General features: G+C 51.3%; 1 protein-coding gene across 1 annotated transcript in view; it reads right to left on the minus strand.

Annotated features, from left to right (window-relative positions):
* ASTN2 (astrotactin 2) overlaps nucleotides 1–18,727 on the minus strand; it is a 315,518-nt gene that overhangs the window by 70,094 nt on the left and 226,697 nt on the right. The window contains exons 18-19 of the mRNA XM_033077837.1: nucleotides 13,762–13,895; nucleotides 12,465–12,613 (exon numbers count right to left, since the gene is read on the minus strand). Coding sequence (XP_032933728.1) covers nucleotides 12,465–12,613; nucleotides 13,762–13,895 — 283 coding nt within the window. The remainder of the gene's footprint in view (nucleotides 1–12,464; nucleotides 12,614–13,761; nucleotides 13,896–18,727) is intronic.

Here is an 18,727-nt window from a genome sequence, read left to right on the forward strand (position 1 = left end):
CTGCATCCCTGCTCCTGCCTTCCCAGCCCGCACACCCTTGGCCAGTGCAGGAGCCCCCTCTGTAGGCAAAGTCCCACACTTACCAGCTTATTCTGCTCCTGGACACGTTTTGTCACCCCCTCTTTGTCCTCCCCACCACTCTTCATCCACCCCAAACCAAGCCCCAGCACAGGGCCAGAGGGACAGTGGGGTTGCTCTATGCCAGTCCCATTACACCTGGGCTGAGGCTGGACATCCCACAGGACAGCAGATTTGCCATCAAAACAGCTGATACCTTGCCAGCTTGCTGTGGCAAAATAAAATGAGCATGTCCCTGTACAGGGTGTGCTTCCCAGGTCCAGGCTCTCCAAAGCCATCACCTATTTTTCCCTGGTCTCTTGCCAAACCCAGCTCCCCAGCACTGCACAAGCCTTTCCCCAGCCCTTGGTGCCATGGTGCACTTCTTCCCAGTCCAACAGAAGGGTCATCTGCTCCTGGAGTTTCTCACTCCTCATCCTAGCTCTGCACATCATCCAGGTGAGGCTCCCCAGCATCACCACACCTGCCCCAAACCAGTCCTAAACCCAGCTTTGCTTCAAAACAACCCCATAACCTATGCTGCAAAATCCACCCTCCAGAACTCATGAACACCAGACTGGAAGTAGCAGAGGCAAAATTCCTGCCTGGATGTAAACAAGCTCTTTTCTTCCCAAAAGAGGAGTTTTTTGTGGGGGTGGGAGGTTAGCTGCTGAGTCAAGGTCTTCTGGCAGTCATTATCTGCCACTACTCCCACAAAAACTTGACCACAGCCTTTAAGAAAAGTGTGAATTTGCCCGTGTTTGCTGCCTGTCCCCAGCAGTTACAGATCCTCCTCCCTGGAGATGCTCAGCCTGTGTTCATCCCTTTCCATACTGCCAGCCCTGCCACACCCCCCACACAGCCATACACCCAGAGTGTTCCCTGCAGCCTCCTAAGGATTTGCTAACCTACAGAATTAAAGAATCATGGCATGGTTTGCGTTGGAAGGGTCCTTAAAAAAATCTTGTTTCAATCCCTTGCAATGGGCAAGGACATCTCCCACTGTCCCAGGTTGCTCCAAGCCCTGTCCAACCTGGCCTTGGGCACTTCCAGGGATCCAGGGGCAGCCACAGCTGCTCTGGGCACCCTGTGCCAGGGCCTCACCACCCTCATAGTCAAGAATTTCTTCCCAATATTCCTTCTAACCCTGACCTCTGTCACTTTGAAGCCATTCCCCCTTGTCCTGTTATTCCCTGCCCATGTCCAAAGCCCCCCTCCAGCTCTCTTGGAGCCCCTTTAGTTACAGGAAGGGCCTTGGAATTTTCTCTTCTCCAGGCTGAACAACCCCAGCTCTCTGAGCCTGTTTCCACAGGACAGCAAGAGCCCCTCATTTTGGATGGTCTCTAGTTGGGAGAATCGTCCTCTTACCCACCCTGACTCACTGTCTGAAGCCCAAGACATGTTACTGCTCACACAGACATGTCCCATGACAAATGTGGGCAGCAAAATTAGAAAGGAAGATGATGAAGACCCAAAGCCAATTTGTAGGCACCCTGAAATAACTTGATTTCTCTACTGTTCTGGGAGCACTTCTCTCTAAGACGTAGCATTATTCATTTTCATTTGGAGAAATTTCAGCGTGTAGCAAAAATATCTCAGGCTCAGTAATGAGGCAAGAAATCGTGCTTACGTAGCTGAGCAAGTAACATCACTCAACTTTCCTGTCCTTGTGGTGGATGAAAAATGATTGGAGAATAAATTAATCCTAATAAATGCAGGATTCTGATCAGGCATACAAAACCAGCAATGTGTCTGCAGGATGAGCAATTGATGAAGTCATTGCTTCAAAGGTGCCTTGATGTAATTAGTCACCTGTAAAACATGCAGCAGAGGAGAAAATCCCACTCCTTTTGTTAAGGAGCAGGAAAATGCTCCGTGTGTCCGAGTGATTTATGGGATACAGTGCAGCAAAATTAGAGCGTGCAGCAATTAGGGTGGTTCTCCTGGAGATGAAAGGCTGGGGGGAGATGAGTGAAGGGATGGACAGGATGCAGAAGGGCCAGGTGGAGGCACAGTGCCAACACCACATTTCTGTGCTGTTGGTTTTTAACAGGGATTATTTCCCCCTCGCACAAACCGTTGTGGGGGGGAAATCAGGATGCACATGTGAAATTGGTGCCACTGAGGATGAACCAAGTCATTAATCACCGGTGTGAGTATCCGTAATTAGAGCTGCTGGGAGTCACAGGAGCAAGAGTCAAAGGCTCTAACAGGATTATGGATAGATCTGGATTGTTTTATGACTGATATTTATTAGCAGATAAAAGGAACCTATCCATGTGCTTGAGGACGAGCACAGGTAAGAAGGCATTTCCCATCCCAACCCTGCTGCCCAGCTTTTGCACCCACTGCAGTGTGTGCCCACCACTGACCATTCAGAGAAGGAAAACTGATAAATCTCACCAGCTCCACTGTTCAGATTGGGAAACGGAGGGGCTCAGCACTAATGGCCAAAAATCACATGTGGGCTCTAAATCCAGAAGAGCCAGTTAAGAGCAAGGGCTCTAAATTTGTGCACAGTTAACAGTTACTGTGCTGGCTGCTCTCAAGCCCCAGCAGTTCACACTTTGGCTGCAGATTATTTTCAGATCTCAGTTCTGTGGGGAGCCCCAGGGCAGAGCACCCTCCCTGCAGGATGCAGGATGAACCCAGGGCTGGGAGTCAAGGGCAGCTGGCTGACCCAGAGTGGGGCTGGTCCCACTGCAGTGTTCTCATGGACATCCCAGCTGTTTGCAGCTGGAGGACACAGCAGATGCCGAGCAGCTGAGCCTCACACAGCTGGAGTGCCTGTCCAGCCACCCACCCCTGGCACCATTCCAGCAAACTGGTGGCTTTCCAATGTTCCCCCCATCACATCTCTCTGGCTCACACCCTCCTCTCTCCAGTTCCCAAGGAGCCCTGACATGCCTTGCCAGCCCTGGGAACAGGAGGGAGCAGGGAGGCTGGGAGCTGAAGCCAGACAGAGCTGGCACCAAAAATCCTCCTGGCTTGCCTGGGAAGGGAATGCAAAGCCACTCTTGAGGTCTGAGGGTTGCAGCACCCAATTTTAAGCATTTACTGCTGCTCCTCTGAGCCCATCTGTAAGCACTGTAGAAGGTCTGAGAGATATCAAAGAAAGTCCCTTAACTCCAAAAAGGAGACAATGGTCTCATGCCTTTATCCTGAGGGGAGGGTGCTGAGATGGGGTTGTGCTTACAGACCCCATCCCACCATCCTGGGGTATCCAAAAGAGGGAGCTCCATCAGCTACAAGGCTGGGGAAAGACCCACAATCAAGGGGGAACAATCCCTGCAGCACTGCACACTGTCCCCAGAGGGGCTGGCACACCCCAGGGCAGGCAGATGGGGTGGCCACATCCCATTCATGAAAGCTCAGCACCAGGGTGGGGCAGACACCATGGTTCTTTGGTGTTGGGGGTGGCATCACTCCTGCTCACTGTGTCCCAGCAGGATGGACACATCCACCTGTTTCTGACACTCTCCATCCACCATGACAACCCCAAGGCTTTCTACAGGAACTGTCAACTGAGATCTGAAAAAAATCTGCAGCCAAAGTGGGAACTTCTGGGGCTTGAGAGCAGCCAGCACAGTAACTGTTAATTGTACATGAATTGTGAGCCCTTGCTCTTCTCTGGCTCTTCTGGATTTAGAAGTCTACACATGATTTTTGGCCTCAATTTCCCAATGTGAACAATGGAGCTGGTGAGATTTATTGACTTGCACAGATGACAGAAGAGGATAAAGGCAAGCCAGGTATTATCTGTGACACTGTACCAGCTCTCCTCTCACAGCACAGCCTGCACTGCCCTCCTGAGTGTGCCACCAAGAGGGTGGTGGGGAAAGGGGTCCCCCAGCCACACCTCAACATTCCCTGACTCCACCGTCACCCCAGGCAGGTGTTCATGGCTGGCACCACAGAAACAAGAAGGGAGCCTCACCCAGCTGCCCTGGGTCCATGGGTATCTCTGGAGCTGAAATCCAGCTCTTCCCAGTGCAGGAATCATCATCCTGGGAAGGTGGCAGAATGACTGTAGGAGCCTGGCTGCTCAGTGGGAAGAGCCATTGCCATACTCCAAGCTCCAGTGAGGTTTTTCCTATCCCAGCCTCACCCTGTTTCATCAGAGTGAGTCATCAGACCACCATGGAAAACTTCAGGATCTTGCTTCTGCAGTCGTGATCAGAAACATCCTTTATTAAATTAATGGCCATCCCCTATCTGTCATCTCACTGTTAATAAAAAGAAAAGAGGGCTGGAAGGAGTGTTGCAGACTGGTGCTTGGAGCCAGGCTTGCTTCAGCAGAACTTGTGTCCAGCAACTTTGCAGAGTTGCTCCCAAAAGGAGGAGAATAGAGCAGGAACAGAAGGGTGGTTTTAACCCACAGAACCAACAGCACAAACACAGTGGGTCTCACTTCTCCAGGACAGCCCAGGATGCACTTCAGTGCAGGGCTCCTCACTAGTACAGCTCCAAAACACTTGGCCACATCTCACTGGCTCTGACTAAATCAGCGTGACACCCTTCCTCACATGCATCTCTCACATGGCACAGAGGGGCACATGCACTTAAATACTCACTAAATTATCCCCTCTGGGGTGCATTAACCCCCTCCCCACTACATGGGAGAGCAAGGAGGAAGATCTTTACCTGGTCCAAACAACAGCACTTCAATGTACAAAGGTTTTTCTATCCCAAGGATCCTGGGGACACGACAGTCATTTCAAAAGGGACTCCCTCTCCCCTGTGAATGAGCCCCAGCAGCAGCAGGTCAGCACCACCCACCCCTCCCTTCTCCAAAGGAGGGGTCATGGTCCTGTCCTCTGGAAGAGCAGCATTACAGGGGTGGAAAGAGTTCACAGAGAGTCGCTCCCAGCAAAGCCCAAGTCAAGCTGATGCTGAGATAAGGCTGTTCCTTGACCCCACCATGCAGGCCCCATCAGTGGGAACCCAGCAGGGGAATGCTGCAGAGTATCCACCCTATCCCCCATAACCCAAACTAGCCAGAGCAGTATTTCCTATTATGTCTCCATAACCTAATCTGACCCCCTCTAGGGTCTCCAGATTAATATCTGGGAAACTTCACAAGTCCAATCACCCAATTACTGGGAGGAAAGGCTTATCCTATCCAAACAGCACGAAATGTAACCTAGACCCAGCTGCCTCCTCACTTCTAAGAGCCAGACCTGAATCCCTGGCAAGCTGAACAAACTGGGAAGGGGTCACAGGGGAGATGGGGAGGGTCTCTCTTGTATCAAATGAAACCTGCAGGAGGAGCAGATATTTTAATTGGTAAATCCCCTGACTCAGGTTTAATCCCTCTCCAGTTTTACTGAACTTCCCTCACATGGGGAATAGATGACAAGCCCCACCTTGAGCCACTGCCCAACAAGAGGGGGCCCCATCATTTTGGTGAGCAGAGAATGGTGGTTCTCAGGACACACAGTGCACCCAGCCCAGCCTGGGGGAGGCAGAGGGGAAGGGCTGGTGCCACCATGTGCCACTGAGCAGGGATGTGCCTGAGGGATGGTGAGGGTTAGAGCAGAGCTGATGCTGCAGAACAGAGCAGGCACCAAACAATCCCTGCCCAGGACAACTGCAACATCCCCAGAGCACCTCCTGTGCTGGGGCTGAGAGGTTTCAAACAGGGCAGAATAAGCTGTCCCAAAGCAGTTTTGTGCCTCTTTGGATCTCTTTTCTATCCTTATTTCCTTCCAGAGAAGCGTGGAGGGACCCTGGTTAACTTTTTGGATTGTGTTTCAGCCACCTGACAACCCTGAATGCATGGGAAACCTCAACTGCAGCCAGAGGACTGGAAAGCAGATTCCCCATCCCATTCAGGATATCATCCCAGGGTCTGGCTAGAATGAGAGCAATATGCAAAATCTCCAGGAAGATCCTAGCCTGGCAGAGGATCTCAGCCTGGGCGTCATTCAGAGCCCATCCAAAGGGAAGACCCAGATTCTTTGCTCAGTGAGAATGCCCAAGTTTCCTCCCAGAGCAGGTTGTGTTGCATCCACAGATGCCCCAGAGTCTGTATTTTCCACAGAGCTCAGGGCTGCATTGCCAAGCACCAGCTTTGCAAACACAGACTGAGCTTCCCTCCAAATTCCAGCCACAATTTATTGATTAAAAAAGCCTGTCTAGTCAATAAAGGCTCCTATGAAAAAGTTCCACTGCTCTGCACTCACATGCCATGATCCATCTGGCTGTGTTAGCAGCCTTGGCTTTTGATGCTTTCTGACAAGATGGATTTGTGGCCTTGACTTTTCCAGATCAGGAGAACTTAATCCTAGAGGATAAAATTACAGACTAGTAAAAAACTCCATGACTGGCCTCATTAACTGCCATGTAAGAAGTTCAGAGGCTTCCTAGCTAGAAGGCAGCATCTACAGCTGTCCTTGAGGGAGAGGCAGCTCAGAGCAGACAGCACAAAGCCCTTGGCAAACACAGTGCTCCTGAAGTGCATGACACACTCGTGGCACCAGCCAGGCTGCCCCATCCTCTGCAGACAGCAGGAAAAGGGCAGACGGTCCCAGGTCTCCACCTATAAAGTGATTTGGGAGAAAGCAAAGATAATGCCCAGTTCTGGCCAAAAGGTGTCTGGGCAGATAAAAATAAAAAACCCTGGAACAACCCTATGGAAATGTGAATTAATGAAATTTTTCAGCAACTGACTCAACCCTAATAGAGAGTTGAGAACCCTCCACCTCCCTTCTGCTTTCCAGGATACAAAAATGACACTGGTAGGTGGAAATAACTACAGCTGTCCCAGGGAGAGAGAAATCAGAGCTTCACAGCGAGGGTAATGGCCAAAATTAAGCACTTGCTTGGTGCTATTACACAACACATCCCAGGAAGCAGCTTCCAAAAACCTGACCTTCACTTCAAAGGCTTCTTTTTGAATCATCTTTCCTTCTGCTAACAAGTGAAGTGGATTCAGCACTCAAGAAGGGCACTCTGGGTGTTGAAAACATCTTTACCCATGTGCTCACACATTTACCCAGCTCCTGGCTGGACCCCAAGCTCCTACAGCTTCCTAAGGGCAGTGTCCACTCCTCCTGCTGCCCTTTGTGCTGGCCAGTTTGTCAGTCAGCACTCCTAGAGGTGATTTTAAGGCTTATAACAGGAGTGCAGCATGGCTGCACGGAGATTGCACTGACTCCTTTCTGACAGGAACAGTATTTGCTCTGGCCAGACAGTCTTCTCTTCTCCCAGGTTTTCACAGGGCAGTAGCAGCACAGCTTGCACATAAGAGGGTGTCTGGAAGAGCTGGTTGCCATAGCTATATCCATACATCCCCAGCCATCCAGACACATCACAACTGTGAAGTTATAAATAAGACATTCCCAAGACTCAATTCAGAACACAACTTGCAAGTGTACAAAACACTCAGCCTTCTGAGTTGACCTCTTTTGCATTCTTTTATAGAAATGATGCTGTGCACAGGCTCCTCAGCAGAGCAGCTCTGCTCCAGAGCAGTCTGTAATGCTGCTGTGGTGATGTGCACAGGTTTTACAGAGCCCTACTCCACTCCTGCACATCTTCCTGCCCTGTGTGTTGTCCAGACACACTCCCAGGTTACCTGCTGGTTCTGCTGCACACCACAGCCCTGTGTCTCGAGGGTCCCAGGCCAGCAGAAGGCTCTGAGCTAGCTGCCAGACTCTGCATTCTCCTGCTCTGAGATCTCCAACAGGCTCTGTTCCTGTTCTCCTTTCTTTGAGGATTACAGACTGTTCTGGAGGAGGGCTACTTCTTCTTATGGACATGGTCACTGCCCTGGCAAAAAGACTCCAGAGCAGCCAGGATCCCTTGACATCATCAGAGTTAAAGCCTGGGAGTCTCTGCTGAGACCTCATCAGTCCTGTTTGGACATGACATGAGCTGTTCACCTGTTTGTTGTATACTTTGTTCAGCCAATACCCCACAATGTCCCCAGCGACCCCATTCAGCTGTCAGTGCACACAGACCTGTGAAGTACCACAGAAAAGGTGCAAAACCACAGTGTGGGAGCCAGCAGAGAGCAGGACAGAAGATGAGGGGCTGGGAGAGGGGAGAGCCTCCTAATCCTTCTGTGATTTGCTACCAGAAGCCCAGAGCAGGCAGGGCACTGGGACAACACCTCACTCACACTCACTGTCACCCTCAACCACAGGGACAGCAAGTGATGCTTTGTTTCTCCCCAGTTCTACCCACTTTGATTCTGAAGCACAGGCAGGAAGAGGCGGAATCATGCTCAAGGGCACAGCTGAGCTGTGCTCAGGTCCAGGGCTGCTCACCCCAGTGGTGACAAAAGGCTGGGAGGTGCAGGCTGGCTCAGTGGTCAGCCACTGATGGAGGAGTGACCACAGGACAGGGCACAAGCTGGGGGGATCCAGGATCTGCACTTGTCTCTGCCCCCACAGGTGAGTATTGCCTCATGCTCAGGCTGAGATTATTCACAGCTCTTGTGACCTCAGAGAAGGAATTTTATCTTTGTTTTGTTGTCCCCTCCATTTGCAGATTAAGAGAAAGTCCATTCCTATATCAGAGTGTGCAAGGTGTGACTTATCACCAGCAAAGTTCTTGAGATACCCTCAAACCATCCTCTCTCCAGCCTCCTCTCCATGCCCTGTGCAGACACATGGCAGCCCCCCAAGCCCCAAAAAATGGGTGTTCAGAGACCCAGCAGCAACAGAGATGTGGGCACAAGGGGAAGAAAACTGCACCAGGGAGAGAACTTTGAGAAAGCGACTGAACACCACAGCAGCAATGCACCCACCACCCCAGGAGAAACAGCCCAGCCCACAAACCCAAATCCATCACACAGCCCAGCCCAGCCATTCCTCCTCCCCCAGCAATCCCCCCAAATGTTCTTAAAAACACATTCAAAGTGCTTTTTTACCTCTAAGCCTTGCATTACACAAACTCACAGCAGCCTCCCCAAATGCAGGTGGGTCTGACCTCCCAGGTGGGCCCCCGAGAAGGTCCAGATGGCAAACCAGGCACAGGCCTGCCTGTTCCCTCCTGAGGAAATCACCCTTCAGCTTTCAGACAAGCCCCCCAGCTTAGCTCCCAACCCTAAAAAGGGCAAGAGTCCTTCTGTCTTCCAGCACAGGTGAGAAGATGCTGCACTCCCCATGCAGGGATGGCTCAGGCAAAGGGGCTCAGCTGGTCCAGGGGACCTCCTAAGCCAAAGCCACAAGAAGAAGAAGTGGTGATAGCCCAGGTGCCATGTCTGGCAGATGCAGGACACGGCCCTGCTTAGAGAATGGAGACATGAAAAGCACTTTGCACCACAGCCATGTTATCCCCTCATCCCTCCCCCTCATCCCCTTTGGAGCTTCTTAACTTCACAAACCTTCCTCCAGAGGAGTGTTGGAGTGACAGAAAACATTTTCCAAGCCTAATATCAGTTCCAGATGTTCACAGCCATTTCAGTTTGTACCTCACCCTGTAAAACACATTTCTCCCTCTCCCTCTCTCAAGTGCAGCGCCTGCTTGGTCCATGACATAATGTGCTGGCGGGCTGGGCCATGCACACACACACACACACACACACACACACACACACACACACACACACTCCCGCCCTCTCAGAGCCCCGTGTTCAAACAAAGAGCATCACTCAACTACAAAGCCATCGCACACATGGAGTTATGACTAATTTCCACAAGTTTTAATAAACAGTTTGGGATGTAATTGCTCTCCGCCTTCTCGGCTGGCTCCCGAGCGCGGAGCCGCTCGCTCCCCGTGTGCTGGTGTTGAAAGCGTGGCTTATTTCACACACAAGTTCACCTCCTCTCCGCCTCAGATGGGCCAAGGGCTGTGTTTTTCTAAGCACAAGTAACAAGCCTCTTAAAAAACCTCATGCAACCGAGCCATGCAGGCTCCTGGCTCCCTTTGCCCTGTCCTGCAGCATCCCTGTCTGATGGGGAGCCCTGCAGGGAGCAGAGGGGACCCACGTCAGACCAGTCTCAAACCTCCCTCCTGACTCTGCTCCAAGAGGAAGAGGAACAAATGTTTTCTGGCTCAAGGGAATGGTTATATCTTCCACTTGCAGAACAAGGTGGAGGCCAAGGACTTTTGCAAGGCTGAGAGACTGGAGGCTTTTGAGGGCCAGGAGGAAGGCAGAAGGCAGGTGGGGCTGGGACCAGGAACCACCTAGTTTGCCATGGGAATGAAGAACAGGTTGAGAGAGCTCTAGCCCCTGTCAGTCCTAGGAATCCCAACAAGAAATTACTACAATTTGCAATGAAGCAAACAAAACCACTGTCCAAGTACAAATAACTCATTTAAACTCAAGAGTTCCAAGGGATGAGTGGCAGCATCCTCAAGAGCCCCATAACCCTGCCAGATCCTCCCAGCCCAGAGCTGGCCTGTTCTGCAAATACCTGTGATGTGCCTCTCAGCAATGGGAACAACCTGTTCCTCCCTGCCAGCAGCTGGGAGACTGATGGGGAAGGGAGATCTGCCCATATCCATCAAAAGCCATCCAAATTTCATATCCCACACTCCCCTCCCAAAGATTCCCCCTCTAAGGCTGAGTTATTGTTTTTGTGGACGCTGCTCAGATGGGAGAAGCTGTGGTGCAGCAGGGTGTGGGGGTTCTGGTGGTCATGGGATATCCAGGGCAGGATTTTTGGCTGTAGAGAGCCGTAGCAGTCAGCACCTCTGCAAACCTATACAAGGTATTTGCAGGAATCAAGTCATCTGGCATTAGGGGCCTGTAGGGTAAGAAAGGAATGAAGGCAGGAATGTTGTTTGGTTATAAACAACACAGAAAAAAAAAAAGAAAAAAAAAAGGAGAGATTTAGGATTGGCTTTTCTCTTTAATTGTTAATAGGGTCATTCTGTCCCAAACAGTCCCCCAGAGCAAGCAGAGGGGAGGGAAGCTCCCCACAATGAATTCAATTGCCTGTCAAACACATGGCAGTCATAAAAGGAAAATAATAATAATAATCTGTATTTCCTATTCTGGCTGCCAGGCAAAGATCCAGCCACTTCAAAGGAGAAACCCCATGTTTCCCTGGTCTGGCCTCACCTGACTGATGTGTGAGCAATCTGGAATCCCCATCCAAAACAAAGCCCCTCCTTTGGTGGCTTGTTTTCTTTCTCCATTACTGCAAGGTGCCCCTCCAAGATAAAGAACAAACCTTCTCCCATGCCGTGAAACCAGAGACATAACCCAGGGCCCACAGCCACATGGGGCAGCTTTGGGAGGGGATGCTGGCAAGATGTAGGAGAAAAGTCCCATGGGATGGGACTAATGTATGACCTCCTGCAGGTCTCCTGTTTGTGGAGACCCCTGCTCCTTCTTGCAGGGCCAGCTGGAACCCCTCAGCAGGTGAGGATCTGGCTCTCTCCAGCAGAGACAGGGCAGCTCTTGCAGCACACAGTTTTTGGATATGGTGGTGTCTATGCTGCAGAAGCAGAATAGATGGGCTTGAGGTGAACAGAGAGGGTGGAAACTTCCCTGTGGTTGTGAGGTCTAAATGATCTTCCTGAGCCTGTCTTCCCAACAGGGAAACACAGCTAAACATCTTTGCCAGGTGCCCTGGGAGCCCATACAAGTCTGCATGTGGACTGTGAGGTTCTGCACTCCAGCACCAGCCCTGTCCCTGGTAAATCTCTGCTTTGGTCAACAATCCAGCTGCCCCTGACAACTCTTGTGAGCTTCTTAAAAAAAAATACATCCAAAATCCTCAATCAAAAAGCAGTAGGTTCTGCCTGACTTTCCCTGCAGCACTGCCATCACTCAGGGTCTCAAGTCCTATTTTCTGAAATCACTCATTGATTCACCCAAATTAAGTCCCATCCTTCACAGCCCTCTGCCTTGTCCAGCAACTCCTGGAGCATGGATTGAGTTGCTGACAAAGCCTTTTTAAGGTGTAGAGCACTCAGTACAAGCCTGAGAACTAATCTCCAACCCAGGGAAGTTTCAGGTTCTCCTGGAGAAATTTTGCGCTCTTTGAATGATCTCCCTAAATGTTGCAGGTTTTGAGTTTCCTTTGATAGGTGTGCAAGATAACTTTTCAAAGGTGGGTCACTGGTCACTCACTGGAACAGACCAGTAAAGCCCTTAAGCTCTTGAGGGATGACTTTCCCCCTACAACCACCATCCTGGGGCATTTCAGACTGATCAGATCAACACCCACTCCAGAAACTCCAACTCACAGCTCTCCTGCCCAGAAAAGAGCAAATAATTTCCTTCTGCCTCACTGTGTTTTTGTAATTCCCCTTCCCCTCAAATAGCCATGTCTGCAGAAGATTCCAGAAACCTCTCCCAAATGGAGTGGGTTTGATGTCTCATGTAACACCTTGGCTCTATGTACCATTCTCCACCAAAGCAGCTGCTCCCAGGCAGGCAGGGCACAGGAAGCACCACCAGGAGCCCTCTGCACCACCAGGAGGGTGCCCTCCCTCACACCCACCTGTGTAAAGGTCTGTGTCCGTGTACTCATCCACCTTCTTGTGCTGCAGGACGTAGTCTGACACCTTGGTCCCGATGGCAGGCTGCACATCCAGCCACTCCAGGGACACCACGGTGCTGGAGGGCTCCACGCTGGGGGACAGCCGCAGGCTGGGCAGAGACAGGAAGAAAACAAGACATGAGCTCCCTTTCTGGGGAGGAATCCACTTCTCTAAGAGCACAACCCCTAGAAAGGCCCACATTCACATGTGGTGTGCCCACAAAGCCCCAAGGACAGAGGTCACAGGGGCAGAGCAGGCTCCTGAGCATCAACAACCTTCCAGCTGAAGTTCAGTTGAGTCCAGCCCAATGCAATGTATGCCCTTGGCAGCCTCCCCCTGCTCCTGGAGAAGGCAAGCTCATGCAACCCCAAATATCTCATCTAAAGGGAGAGACATTATTGTCTCTTAATTGTCTGGGAGAGCTGCTGAACTTCAGCAAGGTAGACAAGGACAACACCCCAGGAGCAAAACAGGAGAGGATCCAGGCTCTTGAAAGCCAACAGGGCTGAGTCCACAGGAGGGGAGGGTCAGGTCTGCATCGACAGCAAGCAAAGGTGAGGGAGGGAGAGAGGGGGAGGAGTGCTGTGAATTCACCCAGCTGCAAACCTCAGAGGGGCGTGGGAGAGAGCCAGAGCGGGGCAGCTGTGCAGGAGCTCCTGCCCAGAGCAGGAACAACGTGGGCTGGGATGAAGGCAGAGGAGCTCTGTGCTCCTGGCTGTGCTAATGCAGAGGCGTCCACTCCCTCTGCTCCGGGGTAGATGACAACACCAAGCTCAGGGCCACGGAGAGTCTGGCTCCAAACACACAGCATGTTTGCTGGACTTGAGATGGGAAATGAATCCCCTCTGAGGATATTGGCTCACTAAGAAGGTGTTCTGCTCCTTGTGGCTCGCTGGAGCCAGTCTTCCTGCTTTCTCAGCTAATTCCCCATCAGTTTGCTCCTGATTTGCTCTTGCTCTGACAAGCCACAATGAATTGCACTGTAATTCCATTTCTTTCAACATTTGAAATCCCATTCTACAAGCCCTGCTAATCAGGTGATGAAAATCTATAAGGAAACCTTCCAGGGCCAGGGCCAGAGCCAGGATATCCTAAAGGCATCAGTCACACAGTGAGGAGGGCTGGGCTGCATCCCCCATACCCAAGGGTGCAGAAGGAGGTGCCCATGGGCTGAGACCCTGGGAAATGGAGTGGTTCTGGGGCTGTGACCCAGGGGAAAGGGTTGGAGATCAGCAGAGGGCTCTCAGGGATACGTACACAGGCGGAGGGAGAGGGCTGCAGTTCGGGAGTCCGTTCTCATCGAAGGCGTTGAGGTCGCACCTGCACCAGTCTTCGATAACATCACCTTTCCCAGAGCACCAGTATGAGCTCATCAGGGCTCCCTTGAAGGCCTGATGTGAGAACAAAAAGCGTGAACACGTGTGCTAAAGACTCAGTGAAATCTGGCCAGCAGCTCGGCTGTGGGGCTGAGCATCGGGGAAGTGTGCAGAGCTCTGGGATCAGGAAATCCGGGATGGGCTGGGGGACTGTGTCCTCCCCATGGCCTCTCTGCATGGCCCTGGGCATGGCCCTTCACCTCCTGGGTTTAACTCCCATGTATGGAGTGATGCTGGTTCATCCCTGAATGCTTTTGGAGTGGGGGACTGAGCTGCCTGAAGAAGCATGAACCCAAGTCCCTCAGTGGCAGTGAACAGAATACACATAGTACCTGCACACTGCTGCTGTGCTCAATGAAACTCTTCCTCTCTTCCCTGTGCCCTTCTGCCCAGCTGTTTCTGTCCCCTGAGAATAAAGTAATGCCCACATTCCCAACAACACAGACCCCTTCCATCCTTCTCACAGGTTTATTATTCACACAGAGTGCCCTCCTGCAAGCAAACTGCTGCTTTATTCACTTGTCTAAGGAATACACCCAAGCAAAACAGCAGTATCTGGAAGGAAAAAAATAAAACCTGGAAAACACTTGAAGGATGTCCTCAGGAGTCACCCTGACTGCTCCTAATATACCAGTGAATGTCTGGAATAACAGCTGTGGTGAGAATTGGCAAAACCCTCCAGGTCTAACCCCTGTGTCCCTGCTGTGCTCATCCCTCAGCTCAGGGTGCTCAGTGTTGGTCCCCACACTGTAGGATGGGGCTTCCCCCACTCTATACCCTGCTCTAGTTTAGACCACATGGATTTAAGGTGGTTTCTCCCACTACCCTTCAAACTTCCAGCTTCAAAAACGTCTCTCCTTCTCTCACAGAGCCAACGTCCAACCCAACCCTGCAAAGCCACAACACCCATCTAGAATAGTCAGAACACCAAAACATCAGCCACTGGAACAAAGCTCTGTAATGCTTTTGACCTTTCAAGAGGCACATTTGGGAGCTGAAACACCTCCACAGGTCCTCATCCACATGGAGCAGCCTTACTTGTGGCAACACTGCTCCTGCCATGAAAAGTTGCCTGCGGAAGCCTGGCCCTGGTGATATGGCCTGTGCTGCAAGGGTACGCCTAGAAATAAAACTGTGCCCTTTGGGAGGACAGGTACAGCTCAGGCTGCAGCTTTGAGCAGAACACTCTAGGAAAAGCGCCGTCCCAGGGAGGGTTCTGAAAGGAGGAGGTATAAATAGAGCCTGACGTCAGGGCTCCCATTGTCCGGGGTTTTGTCGCTCTCCCCAAACACCCCCAGCACCTTCAACGAGGCGCCACAAGGCTCCTGCCTCTGCAAAATTTTCTGCTTCCAGGCATTTACAAAATGGGACTGTTCCAGATGGAAAAAATGAAAAAAAAAAACCCAAAAAACAATACCTAAAAACTCAAGGAAGGAAAGAACATGTGAAAGAAAGAAAATGTGACATTATTTTACTCTGTTCTTTAGAAAGTAATTGAAGTGCTAGGCTGGAAAGGGCATCCAAAGTAATTGGAGAGAGGGATGAAGAGAGGAGTTTATCTGACACCCAGATAAATGGATGCAGACACACGTCTGCACACAGAGAGCAGCGGGTCTGTGCAGGGAAGGGGCAGCAAAGGATGTGTACAGATGGATGGGGAAGCATGTGCTCTCCCCAGGAAGCAAGATAAATGCCCTCTGCTGAGGGTACCTGTGAGCACAGACAGCTGCTGCAGGCCAAGACAGATGTGGGTGATCCTGGGAAGAGCTGCACTGTCACACTGAGGCCACGGCTCCATTGTCCCCCAGCCTCTGTCACTCCACACACCCTCCCTTTCCCCTAACCCAGCTCCTCCTGCACATCCCAGACTAAGGGAAGAAACCCCACGCCTCATCCATGCCCTTTAGTCAATCCAGCAGTCAATTCCTTCTTTTTCTGTTTCCTGCTGTTAAGCAGTAGCAGGATGAGCAATCCCCTGTGCTCTGCCTGCCCAGCCTCGCATAAGTTTTAATTAGATCCTTCAGGTACCCAGCTGCCATCTGCCTTGTGTCACCCTTCACACAAACGAGGTTAGGGGATGGATGCTGCGCTCATTAGGGCGAGCACACCTCCACCCCCTCACAGGCTCCTGCCTCTGTCCTGACTCATGTCAGGGCCAGGCTGGGAGAGCCAGGCAGCCAGGGTTTGTCCCTGGCTTGTCCCTCAGTGCTGGGCACTGGTGAGGCCACACCTTGGGTGCTGCGTCCAGTTCTGGGCCACTCCGGACAAGAAAGACTTTGAGGGGCTGGAGTGTGTCCAGGGAAGGGAACTGAGCTGGGGAAGGGTCTGGAGCCCCAGGAGGGGCTGAGGGAGCTGGGAAGAGGCTCAGCCTGGAGAAGAGGAGGCTCAGGGGGGCCCCTGTGGCTCTGCACAACTCCCTGACAGGAGGGTTGGGCTCTGCTCCCAAGGAACATGGACAGGAGGAGAGGGAACGGCCTCAGGCTGGGCCAGGGGAGGCTCAGGCTGGACATCAGCAGGAATTTCTTCACTGAAAGGGTGGTCAGGCATTGGAAAGGGCTGCTCAGGTAGGTGGTGGAGTTGCCATCCCTGGAGGTGTTCAAGAAACAACTGCATGAGGCACTAGTGCTGAGGTGTGACAAGGGGCTGATTGGTTAAAGGTTGGACTCAGAACTGGAGCTCTTTTGCAACCTAAACCATTGTGATTCTTGGCTTCTCTTGCTTTCCAGTGGAATTTTGAACCAGTGACTTTGGGGATTTTCCTGTTGGTGCTGGGAGTGCATGTTCAGGGCTGGGGAAGCATCAAGAGCAAATTGATGGGGAGCAGAAATGGGTAAGATCACACGGAAGGGAATGGCAGTTGCCACCCAAACAAGGAGCCCAGTGGCACAGGAGGACCAAGAGCGATGGACAAGGATGCAGGGAAGGTGCTGAGATCCATACCATGGGAAGCTGCAGCTTTGGGAGAGCTTCAGGTGGGAATGAATGCACAGGGACCTTCCTGATCTGTGGTGGCTGAGAAGCACCTTCCCCTCCTGCCTTGGCTGGGCTCTCCACAGCTCCTGTCCTTCCCTGCCATGCTCAGAAACAGTGAGCGCTCTCCTCCCTGCCAGGAGACAGCACCTACACAAGTCCATCTCAAACATGACCACTCCCATTTTGGATGCTTCACCATGGTGGTCATGTTTCCACAGCCCAAGAAGGTCTGGAATCATGAATGGCTTCCCAGGGGGGATTGATCTGCTGGGAATGGCAGTGGCCCCCAGTGCACCGTCCTGCACTCTCCAGGACCCCAGCACCCCTCTGTGCCCTAAGGCAATTTTATCTCTCATTTAAAAGTATCCAAATTGTATTGTTTCCCTGTGAGTCAGCCCATTTAGTTTATGTCCTTCGGTGCCAGAGGGGAAATTTATGAGATGAGAAACTGGCTCGAAACGTTTATTTTCTAGATGACGAGTCATGCCATTAGATATATAGCTTTATGAATCATAGCAACAGCATCTAATTTGCTCTTAAAGGTATAATAGGTCTGATTCCCCACACCCATGCACACACATATATTGGATTGATAGTTCCCCCCTAGGATGGCTAGTTCATTTGTTTTGACACAAGCAAGACTTACAGGACCATAAAGTCCCATCTTACCATAAGCTAAGCCTATTCATAAAAAAAATATTAGGGAAACAAATGATCAGCTAAGCACATTCATCCTACACTCGATTGCATATGGATCTTTCTCCTGTTGTTATTTGTGCTCAGGGGGAGGCCATTTGGCCCCATTTTATAGCTGAGACATTCTGTAACAGAATAGAGAAGAACACTTCCTTTGTCCTCTGTTAGACCTGGCTGATGGAGGGAGAAGCATTAAGTTATTCCTGACTGTTGGTTTTCTGTTGACATCCCAGGAGAGGAAAGTGAGAGGACATGAAGGAACCTTTCAGCTCACCATTTGCAGGACTCAGCACACACCACAGGGCTGGTGTTTGCAGATGGGATACTGGAAAGGGCATGTGTTGGTGTTGGGTGCTTGTCTGGGAATACCTGGTCTTCTCCATGGCTGACAGTGATATGAAAATCTGGCTCACTGAGTCTAGGATGCACTTCTCTGTTTCTGGAAAAAATCCAAAAGGAAATATAGGGAGATACAAAACCAACCACAGGTGAACATGTAGGCTGGACAGAGATGTGCTGCAGATAAAGGAGATCTGGAAACTGGAACTTAAGTTCAGTTTGGATTTTGTACTGATTTCCCAGTCTGTTTTTTTGCTCTTCTCAGTGCAGAAGGAGAGAAGGAAGTGTGGCAGCAGGCTGAGCCATGCCAGCAGAGAGGCTCCATCCCATGTCCAGGGACACAGAGCAAACAGAGACATGCTGTCCCTTCCTGTGTGCAGGATGGAGATGGGGCCTGCACACCTTCCCCTAGGCACAGGTAGGGGTCACTGGAGGAGGATGAAGGCTCAAGAGGGGTTCTCACAGCCTGAACAGGATGTCACCATGATGGGAGGGTGGCTGGAGGAAAAGCCTTCCATGCCCTTCCAGCAATGCTCACTGCTGCTCACAGGAGATAAATGCTGCTCCTTAGTCTAGACATCTCTGGAAGGGGGGAAGAAAAACAAAAAGGGGAGGAAAGCTAAGGATTTCCCAGGCCAGAGACTCTTTCCAGGATCATGCAGTTCGTGTCCAAAAGGCTGCTCCAGGTTCTCAGCAAAGGAGGATGAAGTTTTGCTGCTGGCAGGTGATCTCACCCTGTGTTGTTCACACCCTCCCTGCCCCCGGTTGCCTCTCCCCAGGAGCAGCATCACCAGCACTTCATCCTGGAGAGGCACATCAGTGCTGTGCTGGAAAGGTCA

The sequence above is a fragment of the Catharus ustulatus genome, chromosome 21, assembly GCF_009819885.2.
Source record: "Catharus ustulatus isolate bCatUst1 chromosome 21, bCatUst1.pri.v2, whole genome shotgun sequence".
Taxonomy (NCBI): domain Eukaryota; kingdom Metazoa; phylum Chordata; class Aves; order Passeriformes; family Turdidae; genus Catharus; species Catharus ustulatus.